The sequence below is a fragment of the Coffea arabica genome, chromosome 6c (assembly GCF_036785885.1).
Source record: "Coffea arabica cultivar ET-39 chromosome 6c, Coffea Arabica ET-39 HiFi, whole genome shotgun sequence".
Classification (NCBI taxonomy): Eukaryota; Viridiplantae; Streptophyta; class Magnoliopsida; order Gentianales; family Rubiaceae; genus Coffea; species Coffea arabica.
In genome coordinates, this window is record NC_092320.1 from 10,876,410 (window position 1) to 10,889,411 (window position 13,002).

A 13,002-nucleotide genomic window follows, 5' to 3' on the forward strand; every position below is an offset into this window, starting at 1 on the left:
TAAAAAGCTGGAATCAGCAATCACAGTCAAAGATATAAAGTCAAAACGGGGCGAATCAAGTGCGACTGAGCAATCTCGAACATCAGAAAAAATGCTGTGTGGAGGTGTAAGAGCAGCAGTTTACGGTCGCACAAGCATCTTATCATTTCCTCCTCCCCGCTCTTCTTCTTCTCCGCTCAAATCCTTCTACTTTCCCGCCACTACCCGCCTCTACGCCGCTCAATCACAACCGTCCATCAAAATGTCCGCCAGCAATCCACCTGAGTTCATCGAGCATATCGTCCTCTTCAAAGTCAAACCAGACATTGACCCTTCCAAAGCAACCGCCATGCTCAACAACCTCAGCAGTCTCACCTCACTCGATTCCGTCCTCCACCTCACCGCCGGCCCGCTCCTCCGGTCCCGATCCTCCTCTCTCACCTTCACTCACATGCTCCACTCTCGCTACGCCTCCAAATCCGACCTCGATGCTTACTCCGCACACCCCGACCACGTCGCCGTCGTCACCAATTACGTCAAGCCTATCATCGATGACAATATGGCTGTCGATTGGGTCGCCAGTGGCGCCGGCGCCGTTAAAATTCCTCCCGGTTCGGCTATGAGGGTCACATTTTTGAAATTGAAGGAGGGCTCAGGGGAGGATGAGAGAAATGAGGTTTTGGGGGCGATTGGAGGAATCAAAGAGAAGTTTCCGGGGATTGAGCAGTTGAGTTTCGGGGAGAACTTTTCTCCCGGGAGAGCGAAAGGGTTTTCGATCGCCTCTATTGCGGTTTTCAAGGGGGTCAATGAATTGGAGGGATTGGATGCGGAATCGGAGGCGGCCGATAAGCAGAAGGATTTGGCTAGGGATAAGGTAGATGGTGTGGTGGTGCTGGATTACGTGGTTCCTTCGTCGCAGACGGCTAGCCTCTGAAGAAGGGTACAATTCTCTGTTCATTCAATTGTCCAGTTTCGCCAAGCATATTTTTATTGGCCATTTCTCTTTTACGCTTTACTGGACTGCATGAATGTTCAATGTCGTCGTTGTTGTTTAGGGTGATATTAGACTTTGAAACTAGAATGGTGCTAATAAATAATGATGAGAAGAAGATGAAGTATTGAAGTGTTCAGTTTTTCATATTTTCTGCTATGTTACTTTTGCTCTCAAGTTACTAGTTCTATTTTGCATTTATAAAAAAAAAAAAAGGAGATCTGTTCTTATTATTACTTGTTTAAGAGTATTTTTCTTTGGTAATTTTTACTAGTTAATCCCATACAAACACAAAAAGGGGTGTCATTCTTGATTGGAAAGAGAGCTCTAACATCCTCCATGCATCACCCTTTTGCAACACAACAGTCTTTCTGGGCCTAATTGAAAGATTTCAAACAGAAGACCTTCAGGCACGAGCATACAACAACGATAGCAATTTTGCAATTTTTTTGTGTCTTGAGCCCTATCAGCCTCCTCTCCTCAGTTCGATTTCTGTCATGGAAGTCGACCGCTTGATCACGAAAAATTGTTTGTTTTAAGTGTGAAGTGATGCTGTGCAACCAATGACAGCACAACTGACAAATTTGAAAGGGGTGGTTTGGTTCTCTATAGTAGTAGTAGTAGTAGCAGCATCCAGTAGAACTGGAACTACTTTTGAAGTTGATCATTTCATCTTGTGCAAGGATGATGATGATGATGAAAAGAAGAAATTAATACATACGGTTCAGTCTGCTCTCTCACAGGCCACAATGACTGAAGATGACCACATTAAACAAAGAAAACTGCGATAGATACACTTTCAAGTGATTTCCAAGTGCCAATGCCATCCTTACCCACCTTCCCTCGCCCTGCCCTTTTATCGCTTGTCAAGTGATGCCCATCCTGTGCTTTTCTTCAAGTCCAGACCTGTATGTATCCACAAAAATGTCAAGCCTAAAAGTTGGCTGGTGGTTGTCAATCTCTTCCCTAAAGTACGACCAACAGGTGTATATGGCATTGTTCCTTTCTGCGGAACTAACATTTTAAGCGTGCAGATGATATATCCAATTTTCCTTAGTTAACAGGTCTGCCTCTCTAAAACATAATGCAGTCTTTCATTCATTGTTGACCACTCGATATATCTATGAGCTATCGACAAGAAGGAGACCAAAAATCTGCTAAAGAATTATCCCAAAAAAACATAAAGGAAAGGAAAAATCAAAACGCAGTTTTAAAGAACTTTCAACTTTACCCTAACCCAAAATTCTGAAAGTCTAGGGGCGGCTGATGGAATCGAAAAGTAAATTTTGATTTTTCAGTTTTTTTTGAGATTTGACTTTTCTGGGATTTGCTAGTAATTGCTTGCTTTTCACGTAAAAGCAAAATTCTTCGACCCATGACTTCTCTTTCATCATCTATAACATGAACTAATAAAATTTACACTCACTAGCATTCTTAGATGCATGCCAAGCATATAAAAAGTAAAATTTAAATTCGAATTGAGAAAGGGATACAAGTATCTAGCGTTTCACTTAGCTTATTTGGACCCTCCCGCAAGATCATTAAGCAGTCAAATAATGAAAGATACGAAAGGTAGTGGTAGTTTAGTCTGACAAGGAGGAAGAAAATTCTTGGAAGCGCTCGATCAATAGCAACTATCGTTGATTAATTTTCAAACTGATGTTCCAGAAAGGCACCAATATAAATATCTAATTGGAGAAACCATAAAGCATTCAACAGAACCAAGAGCCCAGTAGCTGAAAATTTTTAACCCAATGGAAGATTTGAAAATCCTCTCCCTAAAAGTTGCTTCTCTACTCCTGGCGAGCTACTTCTTTCTGAAAGTTTTTTACTCCATTTGGTGGAAGCCAAAATGGTTTGAAAGGCACTTAAAACAGCAAGGAATTGAAGGCCACCCCTACAAACTTCTGATTGGCCACATGAAAGACTTCATGAATCAAATTACTGAAGCATGGTCGAAACCAATGAGCCAGCCTCTCTCATCAGATTGCACCACGCGTCGATCCCTTCACTCACAACACAGTTAAAAAATATGGTAGGTTACATCTTACAATGGAAATGTATCGTTACAAATTGTAGTTTCCCAAGAGGCGTTTCGCATGCATACAGGGAAGATATCACTATGTTGGGCAGGGACAACTCCAAGGTTGAACATTACGGATCCAGAGATAATAAAAGAAGTCCTAGCTAATAAGCAAGGTCACATTGGTATAACACCGTTTGCGTTGGACCCTCTTGTGCTCACTCTTACAGAAGGATTGACACTTCTAGAGGGTGAAATATGGGCTACTCACAGGAAGATAATGACTCCTGCATTCAAATTGGAGAAACTAAAGGTAATTTTCAAGCCCTTATCTCCAGATATCATTTTTAAGATGGTACTAAGAAGCCTGGGATGTATGATTTAACAGTATGGATTCTCAAATTAATGTCGTGTCAAAATAGGGAATGGTGTCAATATTTGCAGAGAGTTGTGTCTTGCTGGTAGAAAAATGGAAGAAATCAATTGCTCTTGGTGGAACCAGCGAAATAGATGTCTGGCCTGACTTTCAGGAGCTGACTGGAGATATTATTTCTCGGACAGCATTTGGAAGCAACTTCGATGAAGGAAATCAAATACTAAAGCTTCAGATAGAGCTGCAAAGTTTGGTTGCTGAAGCCTTGCAAAGCTCGTACATACCTGGTCTTAGGTACATTACCGTTCACATATGAGCTTGGTCTTTTTCAGTCACTGTCGTTAGGCATTGCAAATATACCTAATGGCCTCATTACGAGACAATTCTAAATTGTATGATATCCTTACCATACTAATGACCAGATTCATTCCAACCAAAAAGAGCCAGAGAAGAAAAAGTTTGGACAAGAACATTACTTCAATGCTCAGGACTTTGATTGAGAGAAAGAGAACCCTGATGAGAACTGGACAAACAAATACAGATGATCTACTTGGCCTGCTCTTGCAGTCTAATGACGAAAACAGCCTGCAGTCTAGTCCATATAACAAAGATGGTAACAAGATGACCATCAAAGAAATAATAGAGGAATGCAAGCAGTTCTACATAGCCGGTCGAGAGACATCCTCAAGCTTGTTAACATGGACGATGGTCATCCTGGCAATGCACCCAGACTGGCAAGAGAAGGCAAGGGAAGAAGTTCTGACAGTGTGTGGGAAAGAGCATCCTGATGCTAAAACTATAAGCCAACTTAAATCCGTGAGTACTGCTCTTTACTTCTTTCAGACATAGTAGTTAACTTTTATAGAAGTACCAGTTCATTTAATACTGAAAAATCACTTAGGTACTTTAAAACTACGTGTTCCTTAAACATCCTCTGAGCTGATCATAACTCAGTTATAGGAACCAGAGTTAACCTCCAAAATGGCCTTCATGCAACACTTGGATGAAGGTCATATTGTAAAACTCATCAAAGAAAAGCAGTGGTAATTGACAGAGATAGGGTTTTAACGTGGTTCTTTTTTCAAACGCCAACTAGAGCAAAATATTCAAATGGAAGTAATACCAAGACCAAGCTGTCAATTCCTTTTAATAGAAAATGCTTCATGTTCAATCCATTCCCCGTAGTTCTTTTTCTTTCCTTACTTCTTCCTACGCCTAGGAAGCGGAGACATGAACTGTGTTTATTTGAGTTGTGGAAATTTTTACTGAGACTTAAATTAAATATTTACTGATCGACCTGTTTTTATTAGTTAAATAGTATTAGATTATGACATTTAGTGCTAATGATTGGGAATATTTACAGGTAACCATGATTCTTCATGAAGTCCTCAGATTATATCCGCCAACTATCGCTCTGTATAAACATACATACCAAGAAACAAAGATAGGAAATCTCTCTCTTCCAGCAGGGGTAGATCTTACGCTGCCCTTATTACTCACCCATCGTGATCCTGAGCTATGGGGCAGTGATGCAGAGGAATTTAAACCTGAAAGGTTCTCTGGAGGATTATCAAAGGCTTCGAAAAATCAACTAGCATTCTTCCCTTTTGGGTGGGGTCCCAAAACTTGCATTGGCCAACATTTTGCACTGATGGAAGCAAAGGTAGCATTATCCATCATACTACAAAATTTCTCATTCGAGCTCTCGCCATCCTACGCTCATGCCCCCAATTCTGTCATGGCTCTTCAACCCCAACATGGAGCTCCCATCATATTAAAGGAAGTTTAGGTTGAGTTTGGATTGCATTTTTCATGATTTTTCATAGAAAAATTATTGTGAGAGAAAAAGATAATAGGAAAATGTGATTACGGAAAACGACATAATTTTTTGACGGAAAACAGCAATCCAAACAAGGCCTAATCGCGACTCAGGACACTGAAGCCCTAAGATGTTCTCAAAGACCCACTAAAAAAGTAAGAAATGTCATGCCGTGATTTATGTCACCCGAGAAATATTTCTCAACAAAACCGTTCACTGATTTTTTTTATGATCAGAATTTCTGCGCACGCAGAATCTCATGATTCTGACAATTTGTGATTATTCATTTCCTTGTGTAAAAATAATTCTGAAATTTGTTTGTTTGTTTTACATCATGAATGGATGTTCTGACCGCAACAAATCCATTTTAAAGGATGAAATAAATTGCTCTGCAAAAGAACATGGCTTAACAAGTGCATATACTACAAGTCAGCCATTCCATCTAACATCGAGTCCACATCTGGGGTTATGATGACGCGCTTATCGAGCTCCCCCACAGTACAACAATGCTTTTCTTCATCGTTAATGGCAACAACATCTTGTGCAAATACACAATCCAAACCTACCGAAACCTGCATAAATCATCAAAATATCATCATACATATTATAATTGTTTCTTCTCTGAGTATGTTGTTTACAGCAGCAAAACCATTTGCAGTTCTTAACATAAGAGAAATAACATTTTTCCTTTTCTTTTTCTTGCCTCGGAGAGGTTAAGGACGATGACAGAGCATTTTTATGAGTTACATACATAAATTCCATGTTATATCCATGAAACATGCCTACTTACATCATAAAGGTTGTCACCAAGCTTCAGCTTGACAGCGCCACTCCTGTAAACTAAAATTTTACCCATAAATCCTGCTGGCAACTCATCCAAACTACAGGACTTCTGCAAAAGTTCTCCACTCTTTGTTGGTTTAGAAGTATCTGCCATCTCACTGCCAGCCGTATTAGGCAATTGCTTTATCATAGGCATGCTTGCAGGTAATTGAAGAAACAACATGGTTTCCTTTCCTTCCTGCAAAGTACTCCATTTTCATTATGCCCATCATTCTAATAATAGTAACAATGTAATTTTTGTATAGCATTACCAACCGTTAGACCAAGCTCTACAGCAGCATTTGTGGAGCATTCATCATAGTTCAAGCTTTCTGAGGCCTCATCAAATTCCTCTTGATCAAGATGTTCTGCATGTCAGAGGAGCAAGATAATGTGTAAAAGTACCTAGGAAGGTTGGTAACTTCCCCATTTATAGAAGAGGAAGAAAGCACACAAGTCCACCTCAGTGCTCATGAGATGTTATCATTACCCAAACAACAGCAGACCAAAAGCTTATTGAGCAGAGTGGTCCATGCTCGTACAATTTTAAGAATTTTTCTGACTAGGTTAAAGCACTCTCATTAGGTTACTCCTTGAAAGTCGAAAGGCATTTTATCCAAAATGATTACCTGGATCCCCCGAGTATGGTCTCCTTAAAGGAAGTGTTACAGGATAATTGGTATAATAATCCTATAATAACACAAGCAGAAGAAGGCAACTCAAGAAAAGAGTATGATGGACAATATCAAAACTTCAGAGTGGATAATCAGTCTTAGAACTTGAATGATAAAGAAACTGCATCAGCTGCCACCTACCCACGGTTCTTTGTATTCTTTCTCCACTCTACGCATAGCACCTCCAGCTGCAGAAATGCAGATTAAAGTGAAATGCAGCACCAAGCATCATTATAGCAGCATATTCACACTTTAGAAAAGCACTTGCCATTAGGATATGAACTATGATGCGTGCTTACACCCTTGGGAGCACCATATGACCTCATTGAAGGTGATGAGCCTCCATAGCCAAATGCCACATGTGCCGGTCCAGCTTCAAAAAGGAAGAAAGGATTTAAGCAATGTTGGTTCAAGAGCTTAAACATATATAATCTCTTGACAGAGGATGCAGCAATACAGAAATAGTCAATCTATGCAAGTATGCAATCAGTTTGAACTTCAAACCAGAACCAACGTGGTGATAGCAGAGTAGTCGTGAGAGAGGATGTTTAACATTTTCTTGATTAATTGTACTACGGTCAGCTTTGTACTAGTGCTTTTCAAATGCAAGGGACACAAGAAAGTGCTAAAGAAACTTAATTGAGGCAAACAACCTTTCAACACGTTTCTTCGCACAATTCCAACTCATAAAATAATAATACTACAAGGATAGTACGAATATCATGCATCCAGTAAATTATGCTACATTACATAAATATCCTGCAAATCAATGACATGAAATAAATAATCAAAGCCAAGAAAAAACAAAATCAATGGAAACAAATGAAAGGAGCAGCTTTTGCATTTGGGATTTCAAATAAAAAACATATACCGGATTACAAACGTCTCACTTCTACACTTCGAAAATGCTAAAAGAAGAGCTTACGTACCTTTCCTTTCAAATTTAGGCTTTACGTTGACAGAAGATTCCTACATATAACGAAGCAATCATCTTTCATAAAACAGAGCACTAACAATGATGATTTAACCAACAAAACTTCCAAACCATGAAGAATCAAACAACTGTGATGGGAGAGCACAAATACATTAAGCCGGCGTAATAGTTCCTCAGCCTGAGCAGCATCAACGGCATCTTCAACCTTCTCACTGAAACGATCAACAACATTTTGATACACAGTAATGCGAAAAAAAGTCGCAACCAGCACGAATTTGTAATATTCAATCCAAACACAGTATCTTGCTCTATGATAAAAAGACCGAGTTTTTACGCTTTGGTGACGACAGTCTTTTGGTCTCTGCGTGGAGGAACTTTTGGTGCAAACCTCACCTACATTAAATTCCAAACCAATCTTTTTTTAATCAAAACCCCGCGTTGGAAATCATCCAAACTTGGGATTATTTAGAATCTTAAGAAAGGCTACTTATATACCTTCCTAGGTGCATTGGTGGTCGTGGTTGCTAGAGACTCTGGATCCATGACAAAATCAATAATCAGATGATCAAAAAAGTTAGGAGCAGTCACGTTATTGTTGGTGAACTCTTTATGTACTGCGGAGTTGAATGTAGTTTGGGATACACGGCAAAGCTGAAACTAAAAGAGCGGTTGTGGAGGCTGAGAAAAAGGAGAGCGTGGAGGTTTTAGGCGTCCTGCAAAAAATGGAGGATGGCCAGTCACGGAGGCTTAGGGCCTTAGGATTTTAGGCCCAAAATGCTTTATCAAGATCAATGCAACTAAAATATGAATTTTAAGTTTTTTATATAAGGCTTTGGGCCTTAGGATTTTAGGCCCAAAAAGCTTATCAAGATTAATGCAATTAAAATGTGAATAAGTTTTTTATATGTACAAAATTTTTTTACACTAGTAAGTTTAGATCATATACATTCAAATCATGTACATTTTACATTAAAAAAAAAATCACTATACTATCAGAATGTAAAAAATTAGCTCTTAAAGTATGCCAGCACAATTTTGTTGATGATTATCTTTAACGAAAAGAACTTAGTGAGCTAAAAAGAAAGAATTTTTTTTAAAAAAAAAAAAAAAAAAAACAAGAATGGAGCTCGTGGGGTGGCAATATTTTGTTATCCTCCTAATTCAATATTTTATCTACAAGTGTTAATTTTTAACTTTTCAACCGCGCTGTGATCACTATTTGACATTCACAAACTAAGTTTAACTTGAAACTCTGTGATGGAAATCTTTGTGTGGACGCCTTCTCTTCTTGAAAGAAGATATGATATAACGTGCCATGGGAGACGAGATCGGTCATTCATATTCTCATTTGTTTTAACTCTCAGACTCTGTTAACATATAGACTCTTCTCATTGTTTTTGGTAGAAAGCTATTTTATCTAGATACCAGCCACAAAGTTCTTGGAACTTGAGAGAGGATAAGTCACTTCATTTCTTCGGGATTTAGCAGACGGTTTGAAGGCATGATTCTTGATCTAGCTTGTTTTACCCCTTTCCCGGTGGAAAGTAAGACGCAACAGCTCCCAGCTACATGTAGCAAGGCAAGATGGATGCGTGAGCTTCGAGTGGCCTTCAGATCCAGCCTTTATTGAAAGTTGGAGAAAGAACTCATGGAACAAACTCAAGGTCGTTTGGGAGTGGGCCGTTTTGAAGTACACCGTGATTATGATGTTGCTAACCACTGGATTTCAGCTTTTCTGTGTGATAAATTAATTAAATATCAGAAAAGAAAAGACGTGGTATCTAGAGAACTGCCAGATAAAGAAAGATGCCTGTTAGTTAGTATTAAACTCGTATCCAAAGTCTCTAATTTCTAGCTGCTTGTGCCGATTGAGCCGTGGCTATCATTTGAGCCATAATACTAGCATACTGTGCTGCCGTGTGTTGTGAACTGTATTCATCTGACAGCCCATATTCTGCAAAGTTGGGCTCAATATGCACAAAATGACCCGGCAAGGATCTTTTTGAGAGAGCTTCCTGCCATATATCAAAGAACTCGCCCATGATTTGGTGTGATTTTTCCCATGATGAAATAGGTAAATACTCCATCTGCCAAAAAAAATTTTTTTTTTTTAAAGAAAAAAAAAAAGGAAAAGAGAAAGAAAGAGGGTCATGGTTACCACCATATCTGTCATATCAAATTCATTGCTGATACACAAACCGCATCGTATAAGATGCAGTAAACATGAAGTTCTGAAGCATTTAGGACAGATAAGATATTCACCACAAAAAACAAAGATATTCATAGCATATGAACTAAGAAATGCTAGCAAAAGACGCAGAAAATTTATTAGTACAGAAGCTACAAGTTGGCTTCTTTTCAACAGTAAAAAATTTTTGACTACTTTTCAATTTCTAAAAGGCACTGCTTTGTTTCGGACAAAACTTACGAGACCTATGATGTAGATACTGAAATATCATTTCATAGCATTCATCAATAATTTCTTGTGCTGTTTTCATTTTTCTTACTTATGATGCTTATAATTGTTCTGAGTCCTAACTGTATGGCCCAACTCAGATCAGTGACATCCAACATTTTGCTCGTTGCCCTCTGCAAATTAAGATAACTACTAGGCCCTGATGCATCCCTCTCTCATGCGCTCTAACTTTGTTTTTGTGGCTTCTATTCTAGCTGAGCTATGCATTCATAGGTTGGTTATTGACCAGTGCAAGAAAGATGCAAGTCAATGTCTAGATTTTACCAAGTGAAAAGTCACAGGGTCAAGAGCTTCCTAATGTTTTTATTGTTAATTACTCAGAAGACTAGCAGTTCTTAATTTTATTGTGATAACTAGTAAGTCGTTCATCTTGTCTACTTTTTAGATGATTGAATTCTTGTGAACCACAATTCCTAATTTCAAGTTCTCAATTATTAATCAAAAGATCAAAAGTAAAGCAAAGAGTTACGCCATAACAATTTCAGAATTATTGATCATTGTGGAACTCAACCCACAAGAATCATCAGCAAAATCAAAATCTTCGAGTTAACTCTCATCAGAGCAAAGATTTCACACTTATTTCTCAAAAAAAGGAAAAATCCGTGACAAATCCCCCAACCCCCAAAGTCCAAACAGAAGGAAAATATTAACTGGCAAAACCAAGCATTGTGGGTCAAAGAACAGAAACTTAAGGAGAAAATCAACAACTTATCACTTTAGACGACTTTAAACTTCGATCAAAAGTGACAAACAGCAAGATCGTTGTACAGTAAAGTTCATTAGCTCTATAACAACCATACTTGCAATTCTAAGTACAGCTAATTACCTCCATAACAATTCCCCTCAAACTTTCAGAGTGGATTGGAACAACTTTCCCCACACGTAACTGGAAGTCTCCTAGTTGATACTGAAAGCCCTGCGTTTATTACAGTCAATTGTTTAGTGGTAAGTATACAAGACAAATATGTACGCAATGTGCTCAACAAGATTAGAGGCATTTTCAACTGCAAGCTCAGCTCCTTATACTGTCAATGGTTCAATCTAACTAGTTAATCATTCAAAGCACCCTCCTTTACTGAGCACACACAATTGCACAGCTTTAGTTGGCCTAGAAAATGGCGATGAGAGAAAAAATGGAATCAAGCTTCAAAATTGTAATGCTGGAGGAGCTTTCTAATGGGGCGGACAAAAATAATTTTGCTCTGCAACCTAATACATATTTGCATGAAGATCAGTCAGATACAAGAAAAGACCATTCAAGTTCTTGAACTATCGCGTATTTTTGTTGCATTCTTTTTAACCATTCTGCAGTTAAACTTTGCTTCAACCATTTGCCTATCCCTCTCCCTCTTCTCCATTCACCCCACCCCCCCCCCCTTCTTCCAAAGTCATGTAGTGAATATGGTCTATCAAGACACAAAATTTAAGAGCAGATAAAATAGTGAAATGAATATCCTAAAGTTGACAGACCTCAAAATTAAGCGCTACCCTTGTTTTGTATGACTGCAGTTTTTCCATAATTGTCTGAATTGTAGAATCTGCCTCAACAATCAACCGCTGCCCTCTTATCACAAGGTAATACTTATTGGGCTGCTCTTGGAGTGAAATCCCCAAAAAATCACGAGGAAATTCCATCGCATTCGCTTGTTCTACCATATATGAACCCACGAAAATCATCAGAAATCTCAAATCCCAACCCAATAAAAATAAAAGAGATAATCGAATCCGCAGCTCGATTTATAACGTCAACAACACGAAATAGGAAATACAACAAAGAGAAAGCCCTTAAGAAAATTACCTCTAACCATGGGTTTATAAAAGCTGAGAGTAGCTTTCCACCTTCCTTCCTTGACCCCGTTAATGCCCTCCACACACTGAGACACTTCTGTGAGAATTTGGGTGTTCACTGTTGTGCCTGGATTAGGCTGCCAGTGCAAAACCCTAGAAACAACCGAAAAAAAATAATCAAACATTCAGTTTGATCTGCAAAAGCTCAGTCATGGTATATAATCTTTTGTGCACTACAACAACATCCAGTGAGTTACCAATTGAAAACAGGGAATAATGCTAGTTCATACGTGGGATTTTTGCTTACCATTTGATGGGCATGGCGGAATCAGTATCTGTTGCCTGAAAGAATTTGATCCGTTGGAATAATTTCTTGGGCTTGTTTTGCACTTTCTTCCACCGAGTTTAGCGAGAACAAAATTACATCGGGGCTATGGCGGGTGGAAAAATGTTGAGCGGACAACCCGAGCCAACTCAAATAGTAGGCTTTGCCTTTTAACTAGTATTGACTATTGAGTTCGAACTCGACCTTAGATTAGCTCGATTGGACTTCTGCTGATTTGTTGAAGGTTCAGTAGAGTTGGCATTATCGGGTATGTCCTAAATTCGAGTTTCACTAACCGTCAATTTATTCTCATTCTCAGTTTCTCACTGAAATGTGAGTTACGTATTGGTTATTTATCCTGTTATGTACGAGTTACCAGTTAATACTGTAGCAGTGTTGAGTTATCATGCATGTATTCTTGTATTGATTCTATCATGTGAGTTATTTGTAATTATTATTATAACTTAAAAAGAGAAATATATTATTTGCACCCCTTTTTCTGTTATTTGTATTATCGCTATTCATCTTATCATATATAATTTAATAAATAAAAAGTATAATTAAAATGATAGTGGAAGTGCGATTAACAAAAATCGGAGCGTAAATATCATTTCTCTTCAAAACAAATAGATATACATGTTGATTTGAGTGTAAATATATGTACACATTGACGGATTTGAGTTCCAAGTATGAGCGGCAACCAAATCTCTCAAAACTCAATCTACAAATGAATTGTTCACAAGCCATTTTAAATTGATTGCAATTCCAACGACATTATTAAGGAAGTAATGAATCACA

At 38.5% G+C, this 13,002-nt stretch overlaps 3 protein-coding genes and 1 pseudogene across 4 annotated transcripts; 2 read left to right on the plus strand and 2 right to left on the minus strand.

The window, feature by feature from the left end:
• On the plus strand, positions 1-1,109 carry LOC113694151 (stress-response A/B barrel domain-containing protein UP3-like). The gene has a single exon (XM_027213010.2). The coding sequence runs from the start codon at positions 92-94 to the stop codon at positions 911-913; it is 822 nt and encodes a 273-aa protein (XP_027068811.1). The 5' UTR covers positions 1-91; the 3' UTR covers positions 914-1,109.
• Positions 1,110-1,244: 135 nt separating this feature from the next.
• On the plus strand, positions 1,245-5,440 carry LOC113694149 (cytochrome P450 CYP72A616-like; annotated as a pseudogene).
• Positions 5,441-5,448: 8 nt separating this feature from the next.
• LOC113694150 (uncharacterized) lies at positions 5,449-8,494 on the minus strand. Of its 2 annotated transcripts, XM_027213008.2 has the most exons (10): positions 8,111-8,486; positions 7,950-8,008; positions 7,767-7,827; positions 7,611-7,650; positions 6,950-7,054; positions 6,823-6,869; positions 6,637-6,697; positions 6,284-6,375; positions 5,976-6,206; positions 5,449-5,757 (listed from the first exon to the last, which is right to left on the minus strand). In XM_027213008.2, the coding sequence occupies exons 1-10, from the start codon at positions 8,156-8,158 to the stop codon at positions 5,608-5,610; spliced, it is 894 nt and encodes a 297-aa protein (XP_027068809.2). In that variant the 5' UTR covers positions 8,159-8,486; the 3' UTR covers positions 5,449-5,607. The 2 variants fall into 2 exon arrangements, with proteins under 2 accessions (XP_027068809.2, XP_027068810.2); XM_027213009.2 differs by lacking the exon at positions 7,611-7,650 and having other exon boundaries at positions 7,727-7,827; positions 8,111-8,494.
• Positions 8,495-8,916: 422 nt separating this feature from the next.
• On the minus strand, positions 8,917-12,352 carry LOC113691293 (mediator of RNA polymerase II transcription subunit 20a). The gene is made up of 6 exons (XM_072052831.1): positions 12,187-12,352; positions 11,890-12,032; positions 11,562-11,740; positions 10,918-11,007; positions 9,426-9,702; positions 8,917-9,350 (listed from the first exon to the last, which is right to left on the minus strand). Exons 1-5 carry the CDS (start codon positions 12,198-12,200, stop codon positions 9,460-9,462), a joined length of 669 nt encoding a protein of 222 aa, XP_071908932.1. The 5' UTR covers positions 12,201-12,352; the 3' UTR covers positions 8,917-9,350; positions 9,426-9,459.
• Positions 12,353-13,002: the final 650 nt, after the last annotated feature.

What these genes read in the sequence shown, in the direction of transcription:
- LOC113694151 (XM_027213010.2), top strand. Translation starts at nt 92, where the DNA reads ATGCTGTGTGGAGGTGTAAGAGCAGCAGTTTACGGTCGCACAAGCATC.
- LOC113694150 (XM_027213009.2), bottom strand. Translation starts at nt 8,158, where the DNA reads ATGGATCCAGAGTCTCTAGCAACCACGACCACCAATGCACCTAGGAAG. An exon ending in TCATAGTTCATATCCTAATG is followed by an intron (nt 6,870 to 6,949) that starts GCAAGTGCTTTT and finishes GCATTTCTGCAG; the next exon opens with CTGGAGGTGCTATGCGTAGA. An exon ending in CTGTAGAGCTTGGTCTAACG is followed by an intron (nt 6,207 to 6,283) that starts GTTGGTAATGCT and finishes AGTACTTTGCAG; the next exon opens with GAAGGAAAGGAAACCATGTT.
- LOC113691293 (XM_072052831.1), bottom strand. An exon ending in GGGTAGCGCTTAATTTTGAG is followed by an intron (nt 11,008 to 11,561) that starts GTCTGTCAACTT and finishes TAATAAACGCAG; the next exon opens with GGCTTTCAGTATCAACTAGG. An exon ending in TGAGGGGAATTGTTATGGAG is followed by an intron (nt 9,703 to 10,917) that starts GTAATTAGCTGT and finishes TTTTTTTGGCAG; the next exon opens with ATGGAGTATTTACCTATTTC.